Source organism: Carcharhinus amblyrhynchos, chromosome 13 (genome assembly GCF_965287045.1).
Source record: "Carcharhinus amblyrhynchos chromosome 13, sCarAmb.v2.hapA, whole genome shotgun sequence".
Classification (NCBI taxonomy): Eukaryota; Metazoa; Chordata; class Chondrichthyes; order Carcharhiniformes; family Carcharhinidae; genus Carcharhinus; species Carcharhinus amblyrhynchos.
The window spans coordinates 28,190,395-28,214,183 of record NC_137336.1 but is presented as its reverse complement, the minus strand read 5'-3'; the positions used below and the strand labels follow the sequence as shown (position 1 = coordinate 28,214,183).

General features: G+C 43.3%; 1 protein-coding gene across 5 annotated transcripts in view; it reads right to left on the bottom strand.

The window, feature by feature from the left end:
* LOC145351787 (transcription factor 7-like 2) overlaps nucleotides 1-23,789 on the bottom strand; it is a 218,583-nt gene that overhangs the window by 21,122 nt on the left and 173,672 nt on the right. For 2 of the 5 annotated variants that reach the window (XM_080201421.1, XM_080201424.1), the window contains 5 exons: nucleotides 19,237-19,399; nucleotides 13,624-13,731; nucleotides 8,576-8,624; nucleotides 2,914-2,986; nucleotides 2,238-2,310 (listed from right to left, as the gene is read on the bottom strand). In XM_080201421.1, the coding sequence (XP_080057547.1) occupies nucleotides 2,268-2,310; nucleotides 2,914-2,986; nucleotides 8,576-8,624; nucleotides 13,624-13,731; nucleotides 19,237-19,399 (436 nt within the window). In that variant the 3' untranslated portion in view covers nucleotides 2,238-2,267. Of the gene's footprint in view, nucleotides 1-2,237; nucleotides 2,311-2,913; nucleotides 2,987-8,575; nucleotides 8,625-13,406; nucleotides 13,470-13,623; nucleotides 13,732-19,236; nucleotides 19,400-23,789 lie in introns of all 5 variants that reach the window. The other 3 variants (XM_080201425.1, XM_080201423.1, XM_080201422.1) reach the window with 3 other exon arrangements.

Genomic DNA, 23,789 nt, shown 5'->3' with positions numbered 1-23,789 from the left:
TACCAGGTTAAAGTCCAACAGGTTTATTTGGACTCACTGTTGGACCCACCTGAGGGAGGAGCAGCGCTCCGAAAGCTCGTGCTACCAAATAAACCTGTTTGACTTGAACCTGGTGCTGTGAGACTTCTTACTGTGTTAATGTAAGCCTACTTGTGATGCTAATAAATAAACTTCTAAAAAAACATCAAACTATGGCCATTCGTGCACCAAAACGCATCTCTGGACCTAAACAAAAAATTAGCCCCTCATTTTAGCTGATGTGATGCAATGATCATGTGAAGAGCCAGCGCTGATTCCCACCCCCCAACTTACAATTATATATAAGCTTACATCTAATCAACCACAGAGACTTATGCAGTCACATAACTGTAGAAATATTTTCAATACATTCAGGGCTATCATATCACAAACATCACAGTGACATCACCTGACTATTTAAAAAAAAAATTCCCACGCACTTAAATCAAAGGACAAAATGGTGCAAATTGATATTGCAGATTAGGGCAGTGAATATGATGGGCAGCATTGCCTTAAACACAGGCTGGAATTTTACTGCCTCGCCTGTTCCAGAATCAGGGTGGGCAAGGCTCGCAGAACGGCATTCTCCATTGGTCTTGGGCGGCATCTTATGAGCTCGAGTGGGCGAGGTGGTACATTTCCAGCAACAATTTCTGACTCTCCTGAACTTAGGAAATAGGAGCAGGAGTAGGCCTTTTGAACTCGCAAGCCTCCGCTTTCACTCAAACAGTTCATGGCTGACCCTCAACCCCAATGCCATTTTCCCACACTATCCCCATATCCCTTGCTGTCTTTACTATTTAGATGTTTATCAGATTCTGTTTTGAACATACTCGATGACTGAGCCTCCACGACCCTCAGGAATGAGTATTCCAAAGATTTATTATCTTCTGAATGAAAAAATTCCTTCTTATTTCACCCCTAAATGATCTGCCCCTTATTCTGAGACTCTGTCTCCTGTTTCTAGTCCTCCACCCAGGGAAACATCTTTCTTGCAAGTACCCTGTTGAGTCCTGGAAGAATTTTGTATGTTTCAGTCACGTCACCTCTCATTCTTATAAACTCTAGAGAGTACAGCCTAGTTTCTTCAATCTCTCCTCAGAGGACAATCTTGCTATCCCAGGGATCTGTTTAGTGATCTGTTCATTGCACTCCCTCTGCGGCAACTGTCTTAGGTAAAAGGACCAAAACTGTATACACCAAACATTCTGTACAATTGCAGCAACACATCTTTATGTCTGCACTCAAATCCTCTTGCAATAAAGGCCAACATACCATGTGCCAATCTCTCATCATTTAAAAAATAATCCGCATTCAGAATTTCCTACCAAAGTGGATAACTTCACCTTTTTTCCACAATATATTCCATCCACCACATTCTTGCCCGCTTGCTTACTCAGTCTAAATCCCCTTGAAATGTCTTTGCATTCTCCTCACAATTCACATTTCTGTTTAGTTTTATGTCATCAGGAAATTTGGAAATACTACAGTTGGTCCCCACATCCAAATCATTGATAATCGGTTGTGAACAGCTGGGGCCCAACTACTGATTTTTGCAGTATCCCACTGGTCACAGCCTGTCAACTTGAGAATCTCGCGTTTATTCCTAGTCTCTGTGTTCTGGCCACAAACCAATTCTCAATCCGCGGCTGCATATTCCCATTCCCATTCGCTCTAACTCTGTTTACTAACCTCTTTTGTGGGATCTTATCAAAAGCACTTATCTGAAGCTGTGGCAGATTTTTTGTGAGGTTCTTATCTTCTTACACCTTTCATTCCATTCCTACAGATTTGTTAATGTACCTACAAAGGTCCATTTCCTCTCCCATCTTCACACTGCTCCTGACCAATGCCACTGTAACTCCATAGTGTGACTGTCTACAATTACATTAAAGGAAGGTCATCCTGGGTGAAGAGGCCTTTGGCAAACCTTTTTCTTTGCCGGCTTGTTTGCAGGAATTGGTGCCGTGACATTGTTTGTTATTCGACACCACAGTAACATTTGACCACAATGTCACTGTGATGGAAATGTGCGTGTAACTCTTCTAACTTTTGTCTCTTCCCCCACCTCAGCTAAAAAAAAGGTGTGCCAAATGCTTTCTCCGTAAGGCAACCTCCTTCGACGAAGCCTCCACAGAACAGGTAAGAAAGGTTTTGTCGAAAAAATTGTAATTAAAAAGAAATGTCAAGCCGGTTAAAGATAGAGTAATTATGGGTACCTGCAGGGGAGGCACCGCATCTATTGTAGATCAAGCTCGAACAATGGGCGGCACATCATTGTGGTGTTTGAATCTGTTAGTGTGAAGTAAACAAAAACAACAATAGAGGAACACAATTTGTTAAAAAAAAATGGAGTTAGTATGCAATCCAGGTGAGCCAGAGAAGCAACAGCAGCTCCACACAGAATATTCAACCAGGAAAGAGAATTTGGGCTTTCAAGAGATTGCATCCTTCTTTCACACATTGCAGGCCTTTTCAGACTGTACGTCCAAACTAGCATTCCTTTTGAACAAGAGACTCTGCCCTAAAGAAGATACCAAGCACAACACTGTACGGGAGGCAAATTGAAATGACATCCAATATTATGGGCACAAAATCAAGATGGCGGCAGAGTTCTGTGATACTGTGGTTTTTTTTGAATCTGTTAGTGCGAAGTCAACAATAACTTTACTTCTGAACGCAATTTGCTCAAAATGCTTTGTGGTGCAGTGCAGCAAAGATAAAAAGGTACGTGCGCTTCACATAACCTCCACCGCCCCCCCCCCCCAAGCTAAGCCAGCATAGGCCCCTCTTTGAAATATTTGCACACAGTTTGAGAGGTGCACTGATCTGAAGGTCTTGCAAGACTGGCGACAAGATTGGCTAACGCAGACTGTTAGGCAACAAAATACACACCTGCAAGGGCCGCACCAGTCTGTCCGTTGGTCAAGGCCAAAGCGTGCCCGGCATTTCTTAGGAGAGCTTGGATCTGAACAAAAAAAAACAAAAGAAACAAAAAAAGAAAGCAAAATATGTGGCAAGGATGGGCAAGGAAGGCATGAAAGAAAATAGAGAAAAAAAGCAAAGAAAGCAATAGATGTTATAGCAACTGTTACAATAATTGAACAGACAAAGTAACTTGACGCTACAGAGACAATTTGAAGATTGTTTTAGTAAGCCAAACATTTTACTTCTAAGCAAAGTGTGTATGCCTTTAACCACAAGTAAAGGTGCTGAATTAAACAAATACAAAAGGTGTTATGAAATTAAATGTTAAAAAGAGCAAAGCAAAAAATAACCTCGATATCTTTGCAAAGAGAGGATGCCACAGTATTTAGATAAAGCAAAGCTTCGCCTGGATGAAGTACCTCACTGAGAGCTGAAACTAATCCTGCAAACCTTGCCACCCTCCCCACTCCCACAAGAAATTGTTAAATTAGAGTTTGGTTCAGTGAGTGGCGGGTAACAACTCAGACAAACCAGAAATATCTCAGGTTTCATTGCTGGTCTGTGCTGACTTAGCTGATCCCAACTGGTAAGAATGGAGCTCCAATTGGCCTATAGGACAGGGAATGAAAGAAATACACCCAGGTGCACTGTCTACATTTAGTGGAAAATAAATTAGGGTAAAGTGCAGTCAGCACACTAGGGTAAACTGCAGTCAGGTTCAACTGAGATAGCCACATCTCACCACGTGCTTCAATCGCTTGATGAAATGCATTGCTTGGGTTAACATAAGGAACTGTTACATGAGTGAGCGATCAGGTGCTTTGGCGTTGTAATGCTCATGGGTAAATTTCTTTGAAAGAAATTGGGGGGGGGGGGTGCGGAAATGACTTCTAGATGAATCGAGTTCTATTTCATGTCGAGAATAGAAGGAGAATCTTCTTCAAAATGTGATTGATATGGCCACAGGGCATATCAAAGCTGCAGCCGTCCCGTTTCCAACACCGGCGAGATTCTGTTTTGCCATTCAGCACATCAGTTCACTAAGAGTGCAGAGGAGGTTTACTAGGCTGATACCGGAGTTGAGGGGATTGAGCTATGAGGAGAGGCTGAATAAACTAGGCTTGTACTCGTTAGAGTTTAGAAGAATGAGGGGAGATCTCATTGAGACGTATAAGATGATGAATGGGATGGATAGGATAGAGGTGGAGAGACTCTTCCCGCTCAAAAAAGACAGTAGGACTAGGGGGCACAGCCTCAAGATAAAGGGGAGGCGGTTTAGAACGGAGTTGAGGAGGAACTTCTTCACTCAAAGGGTGGTGAATCTCTGGAATTCTCTGCCCGTTGAAGTGGTGGAGGCTGCCTCGCTAAATATTTTTAAGAAGCGGGTTGATGGGTTTTTGATAAGAGAGGGGATTAAGGGTTATGGGGAGAGGGCGGGAAAGTGGAACTGAGCCACAACAGATCAGCCATGATCTTATTGAATGGCGGGGCAGGCTCGAAGGGCTAGATGGCCTACTCCTGCTCCTATTTCTTATGTTCTTATGTTCTTATGTTCTTAAGATCGTGGCTGCTCTGATTGTGGCCTTCTCCTTCCTGCCTGCCGTCCTCCCAAAACCCTCCTGTCCCTTGTAGATCAAAAATCTGTCAAACTTAGCCTTGAATATTTTCAGAGACCCAGCTTCCACTGCTCCCTGGGGAAGAGCATTCCAATTGGTAATGGGTTGAAGGGTTATGAGAAGAAGGCAGGAAAATGGGGATGAGGAGCATATCAGCCATGATCAAATGGCAGAGCAGAGTCAACGGGCCGAATGGCCTAATTCTGCTCTGGTAACTTACGAACAAAGATTAATGACCCTCTCCCCCCGTGAGAGAAGAAATTCCTCATCTTTATTTTAAATGGGAAACCCCCTAACTTTTTTTTAAATGTACCCCTAACCCATTCAAAATAACTGCTACAGAATTCCCTGTTGTATAGTGAGGGAAGGACAGTGACAAGTGGTTTGACAAACTTAGTGTGCACCCCACCCCCCACCATTTCTACCAATGGTGAAAATCAAAGTTCTATCAGCTTTAACTGATTACAATGCTGGAAAAGTGTTTCAGGTCATGCGGCCACTAAGGATATTTAAATATCTTAAAACATCTCAGAAGGAAAGAACAGCTTGCACATGCAACTCATTCTGATCGGAAAACTTGCACATGCAGCCTAATTTTATAAATGGAAATGTCTGTGAGACTAAAAATAAAATAATAGAACAGCAATGGGAGCCAAACCACAAATACCAAAGAAGCTGAACACAACCTTAATTCTGTTTTAAGTGTCATTTTCAAGATTCATTAAATCCTGGCCATCAAAGTTTGATCAATGATTCTGGAGAAGGGGTAATTATCTTCAAAGGCTGAATGAAATGTATGAGTGATACTTGCTTATAAAGAAAAATGAGGGTTTTCTTCATTAAGACTTTTTTTTGAGTAGGCTTAAAATGAGGATTGATTTTTCTCTCTGATTTGCCTATATTTGCCTAAATTTCTGCCACTTAGTGTGCTTGCCATTTGCCTTTCTGTGTCCCTATAGCTGTGCATGTCTTTGCTCATGTATATATGAGGTGGCATGTTGGTTAGCACTGTTGCCTCACAGTCATGATGTGGGTATGCTGGCGTTGGACTGGGGTAAATGAAGTAAAAAGTCTGACAACACCAGGTTTAAGTACAACCGATTTATTTGATAGTGCCAGTGATTCCTGGGTTGGGTCACTATCTGTGCAGAGTTTGCATGTTCTCTTCGCGTCTGTGTGGTTTTCTTTCAGGTACTCTAGTTTCCTCTCACAGTCCAAATGACGCGCTGGTTAGGTGCATTGGCCATGCTAAATTCTCCCTTAGTGTACCCAAACAGGCGCCAGAGTGTGGCAACTAGAGGACATTACAGTGTTACAGTGTTAATGTAAGCCTACTTGTGACACCAGTAAATAAATTTATACATGGGGGGGGGGTTCATTAGCTCCACAAAGCTGCCCTAAGTGGGTTGGGTGGGAGGTTAAAGTATTAAAAATCTGAATCCCAAACCCACAACTCAGTCTCAGGAGTCAGGCTGTCAATTTCAGTATTTTATCATATAAGACTGTTTGCTCCACCTTAATGTACAATTCTTAAATTAACTGATTGGCCGAGTTTCTTGGGCTTTGGAAAGTCCAGCAGTTACAAAGGGGGAGGAAGTGCTGGATCCAGGAGGTAACCTGCTGCTTCTCAAGCACCTCCAACCAGACTAGGAGATACACTTGTCAAAATGGTGGAACCCAGGTGGGGTAAAAGGTAAAGTTGCCATAGTTCCTCGATGACCATAAGCTGCTTTCCCCGTTTGAGGGGGAGAGTTGACTGGTGGTGATTAAACCGAAGGATCACCACACCTCAGGCGAGGGACAAGGTTGAGAAGGCGGGGCCTTTATGAATAACCTCAGCTGGTATGGGAACTGAACCCATGCCGTTGGCATCGCTCTGCACTACGAATCAGCCTGCAGGGAAACTACTGGTGGGATCTTACCTGCCGTTCATGCCACACTCTCGCTGCAGCAAGGTCAAAGAATTTGACTGCCGGCCTAATCTCCGTTCACTGCAGTGCAATGGGAAAATCCCGCTGGCGTGAGCGATGATAAGATTTCAACCTACCATTTGGCGGTTTTGCGCATCCTACAAGGGTGTCCCTTCCCTCATCAGCTGTTACCCCACCAGGTCAACAAGTTAAAATCTACCTGCCATGCACCAGTTTCTATGAAGAATTGGAATTTTGCCTCTGTGTTTCTGCCTGTTTGTTTGTGTGTGTCACTGTTGAGTGGTGTCTGTCCTATGTCAGTGTGTGTGTGTGTGCACGTGCACAGGGGTTAACACTGTGGTACATGTCAGCATCACCCGATATACTTTGTTGAAGTTTTCTTCTTTCATTTTAAAGGCAGAGTCTCTTTTTCAATTTAAACCTTTTCTATCTCAAAAGAAGACATTAAAATACTTTTAAATTATTCTCGAAAAAAGAGCCCCACAGAATTCCTGAACAAGCCCTGCTTATAATTTGAAGAAGCTTCTCTCCTCCGTGCCCCACCCCCACCCCCCCACAGGCAAATAAAACTCTTGTCAGCATTACAACTGGCATCCTCTCAAGTTACAGACACCAGATAAACCTAAAATATTCCAAGAAAGGGAAGTGCAGAAGACAGTCAAATTTAGTCCCCTAGGGTACACAATACAATGCTGCATAGTTCTGTGTCAAAGTACAAGGTAAGTGAGCATTCACTTCGTGAACAAGCACTTGATAAGTCCTTTTACTATTGTTCAAAGATGCACCACCCAAAGGTGTAAATCACATTGAAATGCTTTATCATGACAAAGAGTCGACATATAGCCCCTCTGGCTTATTTTGCCTCTTCAAATAATTAGAAAAGTTAACCAAATACTTGTAGGGTGGAGGCGGGGTGGGGGCTGGCGGTGGATTTTCACTTTTGATGCCAGGATGGATTGTAGAAAGAAAACTCAAGCATCGGATGATCAGTTACAGCAGAATAACTGAATCTTCTTCCATTATTTGAAACATTGAAATGGAGAGAGAATTGGGTGACCTCCGTTACAGACCTTGCAAGCCTCTCCCCCCAGCTTTCTTTCACTGTGCTCTGCCCGGCTAACAGTTTACATCCAGAACACAACCTGTTCCTGTGCCCTCTTCAAAAACAGTGGGGTGACCTCCTGTAAACTGTATAATAAATCAGCACTTCGGATGATGACGCTGCAATTTAATTGTCCTTCTCGCTGCCTTGCCTGAGTAGCCGCTCCAAGTTTATTCTCCTGCGGCCCGTCAGGCTTATAGTTTAGCCCTTGCTAGAATGATCACAATGTGCTTGCTGTGCAAACTACGGCAAAATTACTTTACGTAGCACCCAAATACTTTATTTCAAGACTGCCGCAAACGTAAAGGCTCATAAGGTCGGCAAATAATTTTTTTAAAATTTACTTCCTTCTTAAAGTTACAAAGCCAATATTCAGAGTGCACTGGGTAAATCCAAATCCATTCCTTGCTTGCTACAAAAACCAAATTCAAAATCCAATTGAATCCAATTCGTGGTCCCCAAAAGAGAGACAAGCAAGATCCATGCTGACAAGATAAAGCATTACATCCCATCAAGGGCTTGATCTGACGGTTGATCTTAGTCAAAAGGCCAAATATCTGCAAATTGTTGAAATTCTCTTTGATGATTAATGATGTAAAATAATGCTCCCCCTCCTAACTGTGTTGACCAGTCTTGTAGCACACTCCTAACTTTCTGCTTCAAGTTATTGTAAATTGATGTTCCGTCTATGGGATGGGGGGTGGGGGAGCAGTGCAGGGGGTGGTGCAATTGTGGTAAGTGTTAGTACTTAACATTGGTACGAAATTCTTCTGGCTGCTATTGTAATGAAGGCAGTAATCATTAATGAAATGGCTAGAAAAAACAAAAGCTTAAATAAATATCATGAATACATTGGCTTGCTAATATTGCACAGTGCAATTTCCTCCTACGGATGCACATGGTTTCACACTGCAACCAAATGACTCACACAATCATACGTCAACAACAAGCACAAGCCATGAGGTGAAAAATTGCCGTACCTGGATCAGAGTCTTGCTGCTTTTCTCGTTTCCTCCTTTTCTTTTTACCCTACAATAAACAATTTGCAAGGTTTTCAAATCTATCTACATTCTCAGTGGCAGCTGTTCTCAGATAGCAAACATTTTCCAGCACTCTGTCCATTTTCGAAAAATTACACAACAATTGATGGTGAGATTTCCCACTTTGTCGGAATACTCTTCCAGATCCATAAGGAAGATTGAGGCTCTCCTAACTTGCACTATATCCCCCTTTTTCCCATGCAATCCTCCCTGGAAGGGAGTATGATAGACTCAGTAATGTATTGGTCACTTGAGCTTCTTCGGATAGGTTAAGCAAGAGGAAGGACCATCTATAAGACCAGAAGAGCATTAAATATAGGAGCAGAATTAGGCTGTTTGGCCCATCAAGTCTGCTCTGCCATTCAATCATGGCTGATAAGTTTCTCGATCCCATTCTCTCACTTTTTCCCCATAACCCTTCATCCTTTTACTAATCAAGAACCTATCTATCTCTGTCTTAAATAAGAATCCAACTGGGCTAAAGGATTACAGGAGATTAATAGTCTCTTTGTTTTTAAATGCTGTCAGTATTTGAAGAAATAAAGAAAGAAATCCTTTATTTTAAATGAAATGTAATTATTCACCAAATCACTAGAGAAAGCTAAGGGCTGAAATGTGGTAAGTCCACAAATGTGGTCCTGCTCTGGAGGAGGCATGGAGTGGTGAAAGTCCTTCTCAAGAGAGGAAGGGACAATGAAAAGGCATATCACCCACATCACTCCCGTACACTTCCTAACTTCCAACTTGAGAAGTTTAAATGTTTATTGGCGTCACAAGTAGGCTTACGCTAATACTGCAATGAAATTACTGTGAAAATCCCCAAGTCTCCATACTCTGACGCTGTTCGGGCACACTGGGAGAGAACTCAGCATGGCTGATGCACTTAACCAGCGTGTCTTTCGGACTGTGGGAGGAAACCCATGCAGAAACAGTGAGAATGTGCACACTCCACACAGACAGTGACCCAAGCTGGGCACTGAAACTGGGTCCCTGGCTCTGAGGCAAAAAAAAAGTGCTCACCACTGTGGCACTGTGACACCCCCAATCCACAATCATGGGGGCTGCCACTGTTAGAGAGAAAACAAATGATTAGGAGATGCTGCAAACTTGAGGTGAACTTTGAAAAAAAGGAAAAAGAAATAGAATATTTTTTTTAAGAAAAGCTGACTGAGCGAATGGGGAATATCTATGCACTATTTGGCCTTTTGGTATTTGGAGCTAACCTTTGAAATTCTAACATGAGCACTTTGTGGTTTCTCCGAAGGCGGAACATTTCGTCACCACAGTGTGCTTTGTTAGTGTGGGACCCACTGTACTTCCTTTCCGCTATAAGGACCAGGAAACATGACCTAGTTTCTCATTCATGTCTCGCTCAATGCCAAGGGCATCAGCACAAAGAAAACACTGGGAACAAAGTATCAGCAGCCTGAAAAAAATTTGCAAAGATGATGAAGAAATTCCCATCAGAATAGAGAGGGGGGGGGGGGAGGTTGGGGGGAAGGAGGCAGGCTAGTTGCCAGCTTTGCACTCAGAAAGAACAAACAAGTGAAAGTGTTTGATCTTCATGCCGTCAGACTACTCCATATGAAAAAATATGTGGCACATTCCAGTGGATAGAACCGTCAGTGAATTCAAACTAAAAGCAGATAACTTACAAATCCCATCACTTATTTACATTATAGTGAAAAAAACACATCAAGGATGGTTTTGTCTGAGTGAATGGAAAATCCAGATAGGTTTCCTGCAGAAGATTCTCTATCAGAGGACTAAGACCTTTTTGCTTTTGTTTCCTCTTTCTGAGGAAATTCTCGCCCTTGATGCTGTGCTTCTTATTTGCTCCCAGAGATATGTGAGCTGGATGCTAACACCAGCTTAGTCTCTTCGGATACATCTGAAGGATTGGATTATTTTTGGGAATGAAACAGTCTCCAATTTGACGTTCAGAAAATGAACAGAAGTTTTGCTGCTGGGATTAACCCCTCAAGATCATTGCATGCAACCAGTTTGAGGCATTGTCCATTCTGGATTTTTAAATTTTATTTTTCTTGCTGATATTCCCCCCTCCCCACCACATCCCCCCACTGCCGCCTTCTTCTCTTAAAATAATTTATTCCTTCATTGTCTGTTGCTCTTCCTTAACTTTCTTATGAGGAGATATTGGGTTGACGAGGCCTGTATTCTCCAGTTTAGAAGAATGAGAGGGGATCTGTTTGAAACATATTCTGACACATTGGATGCAGGGATGATGCTTCCCCTGGCTAGGAGAGAGATCTAGAACAAGGGGTCACAGTTTGCCGATATGGGCTAGGCCATTTAGAACTGAGATAACTTCTTCTCTTCGAGGATGGTGAATCTGCAGGATTTTCTACCATAGAAGGGGGTGGGGGGCAAAGTCACAGAATATATTTAAGATGGAAATAGTTAGATTTCCAGACTCTAGAAGCATCAAGGGATATGGGAAGAGCGGGAATGTGGTGTTGAGGTAGAAGACTGTCATGATCACATTGAATGGCGGAGCAAGAATGATGGGCTGATGGACCTATTGTTTACTCCTCAAGTGGCCATTAATCATGTGTGTGAACCTTGATGGTGATCTTTGGCAGGCCATTAATGTGAATGGGTCCTGAAGCTTGACGCTGTCCATTCCAAATATCTACACAGATGTATGCATACATGTGCACAAATGCTTACATGCTCACGTATATACGTGTACACAAACACCAATGTAGTTACACACATGCACACATACCTTCAATAGGGGTCATTGGACAGAATAGGGTGCCCTTAGGTCATTTTCTCCTTCTAGCTTATAAGTGTCAATAACGACTGTAGCAATCCAACTGATATCAGTTAGTAGAACTGTGACAGGATCAAGTTTTCTGCTTTAGTACGGCACGGTGGCAGAGGGGTTATCACTACTGCCTCACAGCGTTCAGCTGCAGCCTTGGATGTCTGTTTGTGTGGAGTTTGCACATTCTCCCCGTGTCTATTTGGGTTTTCTCCGAGTACTCTAGTTTTATCCTAAACTCCAAAATGTGCTATCCCCTAGTCAATTCAGATTGGCCACGCTCAATTGACTAGAGGATAGCAGGATAAATACATGGGGCTATGGAGATAGGGCCTGGATGGGAGGATGTAGGATTGATGGACTGAATGGCCTTCTTCTGCACTGTAGGGATTCTGTGATTAATATCCTGTTTGTGTGATGTTCATCTCTGGGTGAATTTTGTCAACAATGTGTCCTGTTTTCAGCATGCTTGATGTTGATGGCCTCAGCTAACTCTCAAAAAGAACTATTCAGGTTTTGTGATGAATGAATTTGATGAGATTTGCGATTGCTGGTAGCGTATCCAAGGATTTCAGTCCATAAATTGTGCAGAGAAATGAAATAGAATTGTTTGGATGGCATCATATACTATAGATTTTCTGGCCCTGTCTGCCACTAGGAGTGTCCTATCCCACCAAAAGTCAATGGACTTCTGGCTGAACTGCCTCATTGCCCAATATAATGGGCTCAGAAAATCCCGGCCTCTGAGAAGCCCTTAAAATTGTCTCTGGAGATTTTTTAGGTATCACGAGAATGGGAAAAACGTCATTAGAGTTTCAGATATTCCGGACTACAATAGATCAGTGGGCAATAGTATATTAAGGTAGTGACAGTTCTTACGCTAGTTTGTCTCAGAGCTGTAAAATGCCATCTATGTAATATAGTGACTCGTCGGGCAGGATTTTTCAGGTGCGCTCGCCCCGAAACTGGAAAACCCCGTTCCAGGTCAATGGACCTTTCCATGGTCTGCCCCCTCTCCCGCTATGATTCCCATAGCGGGCAGAATAGAAAAATTTGCCCCATCGTCTATTGTAATTCTTCTCAATGCTTTTTCCTGGTTTTCCCAACTTTTTCCCTTTACCCAGCCACTCCTAATCATGTCTTGACTGGGTGTTGTATTAACCAATAAGGGTGAATTGTTGCTTTAAACTAAACACCTTCCTTTAATCCTCATCACACCTTAGAAAGTTTTACAAACCTAGCAAAGCTCCATGAAAAGTTGCCAAAAAAGGCGGTGGACTTCACTGCATTCTACATAAGAATGGGCCAGAAAGTGCCAGAATGGACCTCTAGTCATTGTTGCCAATCAAGGTTACTTTGCGTTAGCTCAATGTCCCTTGATAAAGGAGTGGGAAAGTTTGCCCAAGATTCTGTTCTTGACTGCTATCCAGTGACCTGGCAAATGTACATTTGTGGACATTAGGTGAAAATAGAATTGACTGCAACGCCCTCCTCAATCAAATACCCTGCCAAAACTCCCTGCCTAGTTTCACTCATGGAAACTGGCCACTTGGTCGAGGAATTGAAAGGCTACCGGCATCTCTGAAACGGTGGTGTCGGTCAAGTTAGTGCTTTCAGGAAAATAAAAAGGGGAGAAAAGATATTATGGTTATAGATAATGATCTGTTTTTGGTACAACCTGTAAAGTATAGCATTGTAAGTGGACGAACAATGTAGAGCACAGAAACTGTCAAACAGAATGTGCCCTGGATATACCGAATGTAGAGCCATCTACACCCAGTCCACAAACTGAATACGACGAGGCCGTTACAAGGCAGCTTCAGTGCCTTGAAAGATAGGAGATCAAAAATGAGCCAGTTTCACACTTCTAATTGTTAGTTAGTTGACCTTGGTTAGAAAGTGTATATGGGTGAAGAGAGAGGATCAAGTTTAGAAATGATCTCCTCTCCGTGGTTAAATAACCTTCAGAACTTGCTGACTTGCCTCATGTGAAGAATAGCCACTTGGTAAGGCACTGAGGGCTCCCGACACCCGTGGGGTCACCACCTTCAGAGGAGGAGAAAAGGGGGAGAAAATTGGGGAAAATATAGATGGTGCTGTTATATTCCAGAAAATTCCACTGTCCAGTCTGATTAGAATCAGCTGCTTTCTACTTACTAAATATTAGCAATAATTGGCTTTTTAAAAAAAGACAACTTACATAGTTATCCCTGGCGGACCAGCCTGGATAAAGCTGCATGTGTAGTTGTCGTTCTTTCCTTGCCAATTCATAGTACTTTGCCTGTTCTTCACGGGAGAGAGCGTGCCACTGTGCAAATAGAAGTACAACAATGTAGGGTTTAGAAAACTCATATTTAGCCATTGTTATGTGTGAAAAGTGTTTCTCATGATGGTATCTGCATGATACTTCAGAAAATTTGTGTGAAAAGCTTCGACTGTATGTCCATCAGAATTTTCTGCCCCCAACAGAACTTCCTATTTTCTTGACTTACCAAGGTAACATTCATAGTCCAGGTAGTTTTCAGCTGTTTCAGGGAAATAAGCTGTCTTCAAAGGGCATCAGGCATAATATCTAACACCCCATTAACAACAATCATTCCATGCACAATGTTATGCTGCCTCAGACAGGGAACATTAAGATTGATTTGGATGTGACCTACTGATCTCAAATAGGAAGGCAGACCAGAATAAAGATCCTAACCGTTTTTCTTTGAGTGGGACATAAGTATGCCTGAATCCTGTGACACAGTAGCTAATTATGAAGCCTTTATTCAAGGATCTGCTTGAATCAGGCTTGCAGAACACTTCTAAAAACTTAAATAGCTTGACACATTCAATACTCCTGCTAAAGTATCATCAGTGATTTAGAATATAATTGCTCTATGTTAGATTGAGCCATAGAGATCAGGCAGGTCCTATGATTTAACTGATCTCAATTGAGATCATGCTTCTTTCATTCATTTATGGGACATGGGCATTGCTGGTTGGTCAGCATTTATTGTCCCTAGTTGCCCTTGTCAGAGGGTAGTTAAGAGAAAACCATATCGCTGTGGTCATTTGTGACTTTGGTTTGGATCATTGCAGTGCTGCAGAGGCGATGGAAGCTGCAACAATAACATCATGAATTTTAAAAATGCTTTTAACATAGAACAACACCTCAAGGGGAATGTACAGACACATAATCAGGCAAAAGAAGATGCTACAAGAAAGAAGGAGATATAAAGAACAGCATGACCAATGAAAACAGGGTTTACATTAAAGATTGAGAGAATCCCAGGTTTTTCGTGTGGCTCAGGTGCCTAAAAACAAAGCAAGGGGGATGCACAGAGATTTTGAGTTGGAAGAAAGCGAGTTCAAGGCGATGGGGCTAAAGGGATCAAGGGATATAGGGGGGTGGGATTAGGATATTGAATTTGATGATCAGTCAAGACCATATTGAATGGCGCAGCAGCTCGAAGGACTGAATGGCCTCCTGCTGCTTCTATTTTCTACATGTTTCCACGTATGTTTTGGAAGAGGTTATAGAAATAGCAAAGGTGACTTCACTGCTTCATATTCGCAGGATGAAAATGAATGCAAAATCTAAGGATTTTCATCATGGTGAGATATCTGGAGTCAGAAGACCAGTAGGACACTGGTCCAAGAATGCTGCAAGCATGACAGGAAAGACCCTTAACATCAATTTATGCACCTGGGAGAAACTAGCTGAGGAAAATGGTGACATCGCCTGTGGGCCAGCATGGCACCATCATGATGATCAGCAGCTACTGCGGCTAGGCAACAACACCAAAAAACAATGACACCTGATAACCACTTCATTATTATAAGAACATAAGAACATAAGAAATAGGAGCAGGAGTAGGCCATCTAGCCCTTCGAGCCTGCCCCGCCATTCAATAAGATCATGGCTGATCTGTTGTGGCTCAGTTCCACTTTCCCGCCCTCTCCCCATAACCCTTAATCCCCTCTCTTATCAAAAACCCATCAACCCGCTTCTTAAAAATATTTAGCGAGGCAGCCTCCACCACTTCAACGGGCAGAGAATTCCAGAGATTCACCACCCTTTGAGTGAAGAAGTTCCTCCTCAACTCCGTTCTAAACCGCCTCCCCTTTATCTTGAGGCTGTGCCCCCTAGTCCTACTGTCTTTTTTGAGCGGGAAGAGTCTCTCCACCTCTATCCTATCCATCCCATTCATCATCTTATACGTCTCAATGAGATCTCCCCTCATTCTTCTAAACTCTAGCGAGTACAAGCCTAGTTTATTCAGCCTCTCCTCATAGCTCAACCCCCTCAACTCCAGTATCAGCCTAGTAAACCTCCTCTGCACTCCCTCCAGGGCCAAAATATCCTTGCGCAGGTGCGGCGCCCAAAACTGCACACAGTACTCCAGCTGCGGCCTCACCAATGCCCTATACAGCTGCAGCAAGACCTCCCTACTTTTATATTCAATCCCCCTCGCTATGAAGGCCAGCATCCCATTCGCCTTCCTGACCACCTGCTGCACCTGCAAGCTGGGTTTTTGCGACTCATGCACAAGGACCCCGAGGTCCCTCTGCACCGTCGCCTGCTGCAGTTTTTCGCCACGTAAGTAATAGTCCTTCCTACCATTCTTCCTACCAAAGTGGACCACCTCACACTTGCCAACATTAAATTCCATTTGCCATTTCCTGGCCCATTCGCCCAGCCTATCTAGATCCTTCTGCAGACTCTCCACACCCTCCGCACAATTTGCCTTTCCCCCAATCTTGGTGTCATCAGCAAATTTCGACACCCTGCACTCGGTTCCCTCCTCCAGATCATCTATATAAATGGTAAATAGCTGAGGCCCCAGCACCGACCCCTGGGGCACCCCACTAGTCACCAACCGCCAATCCGAATAGCACCCATTGACCCCCACTCTCTGCCTCCTATTTGACAACCAATCCTCTATCCACGCTAACACCCTACCCCCAACTCCATGTCCCCTGACCTTCTGCAATAACCTCTTGTGAGGTACCTTGTCAAACGCCTTCTGAAAATCCAGAAAGACCACATCCACCGGCTCTCCTCTATCCACTGCCCTAGACACATCCTCATAGAACTCCAGTAAATTTGTCAGACACGACTTCCCTTTAATGAAACCGTGTTGCGTCCGCCCTATCAAGCAATTCCCTTCAAGATGCCTCGCAATTTCCTGCTTAATGACGGATTCTAACATTTTACCTACCACAGACGTTAAACTAACCGGCCTATAATTCCCCGCCTTTTGCCTGGCACCCTTCTTAAACAACGGCGTAACATTAGCCGTTTTCCAATCTTCCGGCACTTCCCCGGAATCCAGCGACGTCTGGAAAATAACCACCAAGGCATCCACTATCACCTCCGCCATTTCTTTCAGAACCCTCGGATGCATTCCATCCGGTCCTGGGGACTTGTCCACAATCAGCCCCTCCAGTCTGTCGAGCACCACCTCTCTAGTAACAGTAATGTCATTAAGACCCTCCATTCCTACCACCTTTCCATCGCTAACACCCGGCAAATTATTCACGTCCTCTTCCGTGAAGACAGAAACAAAAAAGTTATTCAAGACCTTAGCCATATCCCCATCCCCTACCACTAGCTCCCCTTTCTCATTCTCTAAAGGACCAACGTTCACCCTAGCCAGCCTCTTCCAACCTGTCTCTCATGGTTAGTCTTTCAGAAGAATGAGGGGAGATCTTATAGAAACATATAAGATTATGAAGGGAATAGATAAGATAGAAGCAAGGAAGTTGTTTCCACTGGTGGGTGAAACTAGAACTAGAGGGCATTGCCTCAAAATAAGGGGGAGCAGATTTAGGGCTGAGTTGAGGAGGAACTTCCAAAGGCTTATGAATCTGTGGAATTCCCTGCCCAATGAAGCAGTTGAGGCTACCTTGTTGAATGTTTTTAAGACAAGGATAAATAAATTTTTGAACAGTAAAGGAATTAAGGGTTATGGTGAGCGGGCATGTAAGTGGAGCTGAGTTCTCGAAAAGATCAGCCATGATCTTATTGAATGGTGGAGCAGGCTCAAGAGGCTAGATGGTTTACCCCTGCTTCTAGTTCTTATGTTTTTATGTTTCCAGCCATCAGTAAAAGTGCACTATATGAAACCTGCTCATCCCTAATGGATTTGATTTGCTTCATGTCCATCATCTTAGGTAGAGGAGAAGATGCTAACGATAGTAATAGGGATGGCAAAGGCGATGAAGAGACTTAAATCAATGAGGACGAAGTAGAAGGGGTCGATAGCTTCAAGTTTTTAGGTGTCCTGATCACCAACAACCTGTCCTGGTCCTCCCAAGCTAGCATTATATTTAAGGAAGCCCAGAAGACTAAGAAAATTTGGCATGTCAGCTACAATCTCACCAACTTTTACCGATGCACCATAGAAAGCATTCTTTCTAGTTATATCACAGCTTGGTACGGCTTCTGCTCTGCCCAAGACCACAAGGAACTACAAAAGGTTGTGAATGTAGCCCAATCCTTCATGCACACCACTCATTGACTTTGTCTACGCTTCCTGCTGCCTTGGCAAAGTAGCCAGCATAATTAAGGACCCCACGCACCCCGGACATTCTCTTCCACCTTCTTCCTTCGGGAAAGATACAAAAGTCTGAGGTCATGTACCAACCAACTCAAGAACAGCTTCTTCCCTGCTGCTGTCAGACTTTTGTACGGACTTACCTTGCATTAAGTTGATCTTTCTCTACACCCTAGCTATGACTGTAACACTGCATTCTGCACTCTCTCGTTTCCTTCTCTATGAATGGTATGTTTTGTCTGTACAGTGTGCAAGAAACAATACCTTTTACTGTATGTTAATACATGTGACAATAATAAATCAAATCAATATCAAAATCAAATAAATACAAAAGGCGGCATACTTGATTAGAAGATTCAAACATGGGGTTGCAGAAAAGATGGGCACAGATTTAGGAGCCAATAAGACAATTCAGGACTTTGGACATGAAAGAGGACGGGATGGTGGTTTGCAAGAATGGAGGAAGTAAAGGATGGAGGAATTAAGTATGTTTCTTTTTGAGGAGAGGGTTAATGGTAGAGGGAAGAGTATCTGAGAAGAGAAAGACTATTCAGAATATCACCCCTCAAGGAGGTCAGGGAGAATTCAATGGTCATTAATTTAGTGGGATTGGGGTCAAAGGAGCAAAAGTGTGTTTCATGGGCAAACTGAGCGTGGACAGAGAAGGTAGAGAAAAACTAAACAAAGACTAGTTTAGGGCTAAGACTAGTAGGGGCGTGGGCTGGGGAGTTGGCTTCGTGGACAAGGTGAGTAGAGGCAATCCTTGGCCCCCATTTTAATTGCCCCATTTGGTTTGTGGAAGTGTGGGATAGGAGCATTTAAAATAAGGCAAAGTCACAGACATTAATTAGATCCTACTACCTCCCCATTGGCTGTAATCTCAATCTGGTCTTCTGAACAGACCAACAGGAAGGACGGCCATCAGGACTCAACCTGGGATTTTAGCTGAATTGGGGGGAGTAGTGTTAACTTCCTTGACAGGTAAATTGGTCTAACCACATTTGGTGATGGATGCTTAAACCAGTTGTCCACCAGATATATGTCCATATCTCTTTGCCTTGAGGGAGCAGGGAGACTGTGGTTGGCTTTGTGACCCTTGAATGCATAGCACAACAAAAAAGTGCAGTCGGTCATTTAGAACAGCATCTGGCTGGGGGTCCTAAGGGTGTTGGCACCCTTGAGGTATGAGTTATTCTCTTTAACTGAGAAATGCTGAGGATCAGATATTTGTTTATTGATGCCTGACAGTGACATCTACTTTCACTTACTCTTCTACCCAAGATCTGATTGATGGCTGCGCTCTCTTTCAGAGTGCATTCCGCTACGACCTTCGCCCTCATTTCCTTCATGTAAAGCATAAATGCGTTGAGGGGTTTTTTGATAGTAGGCTTTTTACTCTCTTTTTCCCTTTTTGGTTCAGGATTGGGTTTCCTAAAGGACAAAAAAAAAGTACGGAATAAATTGAAAGAACGAAAGTGTCAGAATTATTTGTTGATAAGTACAGAGTGATGAAATGAAACAAGATATTGTCCTTTCACTTCTGAGAAACTGAGCTTGAATCAATCTTAGATGGACAGGATGGGAAATTTCTCTTTCTCACTTTCAGTTTGAGCACTGAAGTGAAATGAGTTTGGTTAGATAGGCTAAACTGAAGTGCTGTGGACAATCCATCAGAGCCTCAAAATTGCCCTGATTCGGTATGACTGATCTGGCAAACTCATTCTGAGAAACCGCTAGAATAAGATAAGAATTAATGGACCCGTTTGCATCATTGACAGTCTATTTACTAAATCAACAAGTGCAACAGGAGATGTTTGACTATTAGGACGGTGACACAGGCATTCAGATATTGAATTCTTTCAAACCTACCAAACCATGTTAAAGTGCATACATGTTCTGTATATCTGAAAAAAAAACATTTTAAAATTGTAATAAGGTTGTGTAGCATTTCTTAGGAATTTTAAGAAGTGCTTTCCTAGCTTTGTAAACAAAGATGACGTAACTCTGTGACTGACGACTGATGAAAACAAACGTGTGCACCAGAGGAGAATCTTCTGCAAGATCTTCTGCAAATCTTTTTGAATTGCAAGGGTAGATTTTCAATTATGATAACTCCACGAGGCTCATGGGGAAATCACTGATTGATCTCCCTGTGGGGCTCGTTGAGTATGAGTTCCCCCGGTAACAGGCAGTGAGTGGCCTGCCTAGCTGAAACTCATTACCTGAGCCTTTTAAAAGGCAGGCCTAGGACTGGGCCCCAGGCTGGGACCAGTTTGTGCGCACCATGGTAGTGGTTATGCTTTGCATTCTATAACAAACAATGTTTTTTTCCAGTCAGGCTTCTTGACTTATTACATTGGCGATGAGGAACAAGAAGTTTCAAACAGCCTTATCTTTCAACGAACCTGGTCAGGCATTGATAGGGAGATATTGAAAAGGTTGCTGTTTGGGAAACTGGAAACTTATGATATGGGTATGGAGGGCTGGCCTCAGCATATCGAAAGAATGCGATATTTCCTCCAGGAAAATGGGATGGAAGAGGATGACCAGCAATAAATCATCCTTCTGACCGCTTGTAGAGCCCTGATTTTTAGCATCAACCTAGCTGCAGCCCCAGATTCAAAATCTTTTGATGAATTGGTAGTCATGGTATTGGACCACTGTGATCCCATTGTTATATTGCAAAACTACAGGTTGTTTGTTCTCTAAATTAGTCAAAATACAAAGGTTTGGTTCTAGATCAAATTAGATATTTGCTTGTCAAGTCATTCTCTGCTTAGTAAATTCCTTTGTCTTTTTGAATTCCATTGATTAAAAGCTCTTCCTATGGATTATACGCTGGAGACACCTTTCAGCATCACTTCAGTTTAAATTAATGCTTCTGAAGTCAAAGTAGGAATCACGTCACATGCATGTGACATTGCATCAGAAGTCTACAAATGTAACCTTGCTAAGGCGAATCCCCTTGGGATTAAAAGAAAGGAAAGGCCAAGTTGTGGCTTACAGCAAATCAAGATCTGTGCTCTGGACATACGCAACCCGTGATCCAGACTGTGAGTGCAGGTTTTAAACTCCCACCACTTGTCTGTCATTGGGCCAGCTCTCACTTGCTCAATAAGGAAACTACTTTTCAATGAAGATCCATAATGACATTCTGTGTCTTTCGTATCCACTATAATATTCCTATCCCTTCCCCCAGGTCCAGAGCACCCCACCTGTACTCCTTTCTGGGAAGGAGTTCTTTTCACCACTTGGCGATTGGTTTAAAGACAGCCAGAGGTGGTTCCGGATCTGGAGGCATGAACCTAACTGGTGACTTCAGAGGGAACGCTTAAATGTCACTGTTGCGGGTTCCTCTTCACTCGGAGCGCCTGTTTCCCCTGCTTTCAACTCAGAGTCTGTTCCTCCATCATCTGTAAGAAGGGGCTCTGGGTTAGCCTCCAGGTTGTCTTGTATTAGTAATGGCCATCTCTACACCTGGAAGCAAAGCTTGTTCTAGGGCAGAATCTCTTCTCCTAAGGTGGTCGAGGTGAATGTTCATGACCTTGTCCAAGACCTTCACCTTGTTGGACACTGGCCCCGTCTTTTCTGTCAAGATCCTTGGAACTCAGCCGGGAGTTCTGGGGTAGACTGGATCAATATTTCAAACATCCTCCCTGCTCTTGCAGAGTTGTAATTTATTTTCTGGGTCTCTTGTCTGAACTTTGCCCTCCCCACCAGGTTTGGAATTAGTAGGCTTAGACACATAAAAATTCGACAACCTGTGAATAGTTCTGCTGGAGCGATTCCTGCCGTAGCCTGTGGGGTGGTTCAAAAATCAATGTGCCAATTTGGTCTCTCTAGGTGACACAGGCTATTTCTTCATGCCAGTTTTAAAACTTTGCACCATCCATTCTGCCAGTCCATTTGAGGATGGGTGGTAAAGTGCCCATCCTCAATCAAGAAACTAAGACACAGCTTCTGTACACATGGCATACCAGAGTCCTTGGTGTCTGACAATGGCATTGCCTTCAACTGAAGTGAGTTCCAAAACTTCATGCATTCTAATTACATCAAACATATTAAAACGGCACTTTCCCACCCATCCTCAAATGGACTGGCAGAATGGACAGTGCAAAGTTTTAAAACTGGCATGAAGAAATAGTCTGCACCACCTAGAGAGACCAAATTGGCACATTGATTATTGAACCACCCCACAGGCTATGACAGGAATCGCTCCAGCAGAACTATTCGCAGGTTGTCGATTTTTTATGCGTCTATGCCTACTAATTCCAAACCTGGGTAGAGAGGGCAGAGTTTAGACAAGAGACCCAGAAAATAAACTACAACTCTGCAAGAGCAGGGAGGATGTTTGAAATATTGATCCAGTCTACCCCAGAACTCCCGCTGGGTTCCAAGGATCTTGATAAGTAGTGGTGCTCATGTGGTGTACCTCCAACCATTTTGAGTGTTCATCCACCAGGATCAAAAATATGGAGCCCATACAAGGTCCTGCAAAGTCCATGTGCACTCCCCATGGCGTGCCACTCTCCATCCACTCCCATGAGGATGCTTTTGATTTTCCTAGCACAGATCACACTCCCTTACTATGTCTATGATATCCAAGTCAAGGCCAGGCCCCCAGATGTAGCTCCTGGCCAGCACTTCATTTTGAATATTCCAGGGTGGCCAATTTTTTGATCCTTGAGTATCGAACACCGCCCTGGATGAGGGACAACCACTCGAGACCCTCAGAGAATTAAGCCATCCTCTAAATTGAGTTAATCCATTTTAGTCAAGCAGGGCTTCATCTCTTCTAAGGATTGCCCTCAGAGTTCACCATTCAAGATCATGTCCTTCACTTTTGTGTCCAGGTCTTAATCTGCTTTGCAGAGTAGTAGGGCTCATGGACAGCAGAAGGTGACTTAAAGCATTGGTATAGGCTGTTTGGGTTCCGGAGCAGTGCTCTAAAAATTATTAGCAGCAAGTGACCAATGCTGTATCTGGCCAGAGGCAATCAAGAGTATTGCCTTCTTCTCTTTGATTAGCCCAAGTAGAGGTATGCGGTCTGTTACTATTATAAAGCTTACCACAGATGGACCGATTATTTTTTTTACACCAAAGAAGAACACCAATCCTTCTTTCCCAATTTGTGAATACCTCCATTTGGCATCTGAGAAGGTCCTGGATGTATATGCTATGGGTCCTTCAGTTCCATCTTTCCAACAAAGCAAAAACGCAGCCCTGAGCCCATAAGGGGACATGTCACATGTCAGGATGAATTGCTTCTTAGGATGACAATAATTGTTATGTTACCTGGTTGAAGGCCTAAGCCTGGGGTGCCTTTCACGACAATCTTTGGTGCTTCCACAAACCGCAGGGTATGCAAGAGGACCAATAACCTAACCAAGTCTGGGATGAATGTCCTATTGTAGAAGGATTTTAGCTTTGGTATTTTTTGAGGCAGGTGCTCCCTTGACCTATATAGCCCTGGCCCAGGCTGTGAGTGCAGGTTTTAAACTCCTGCCACTCTCTCACTGGGCTCACTCAATTTGGAAATTGTATTCCATGAAGCCTACAGGGAGATCGATGAATGATGTCCTGCATCCTTCGTGGCCATTATAACACTGAGCTTCATCTAAAAATCTTGTGGATTGCTGGGCTATGTGAGAAATGCATTCTGAAGAAGGATATTATTTCCTTACTTGCTGGGAATGATTTTTATGTATGTCTGGCTCTAGTGATCACCCGAGACGAGCATGCGGAAAATAAGCGATTGAGGATTCCACGGCTATAAGGGAATCTGGGAGGGAGTTTTTTTATCAATTGACTCAGATAACTG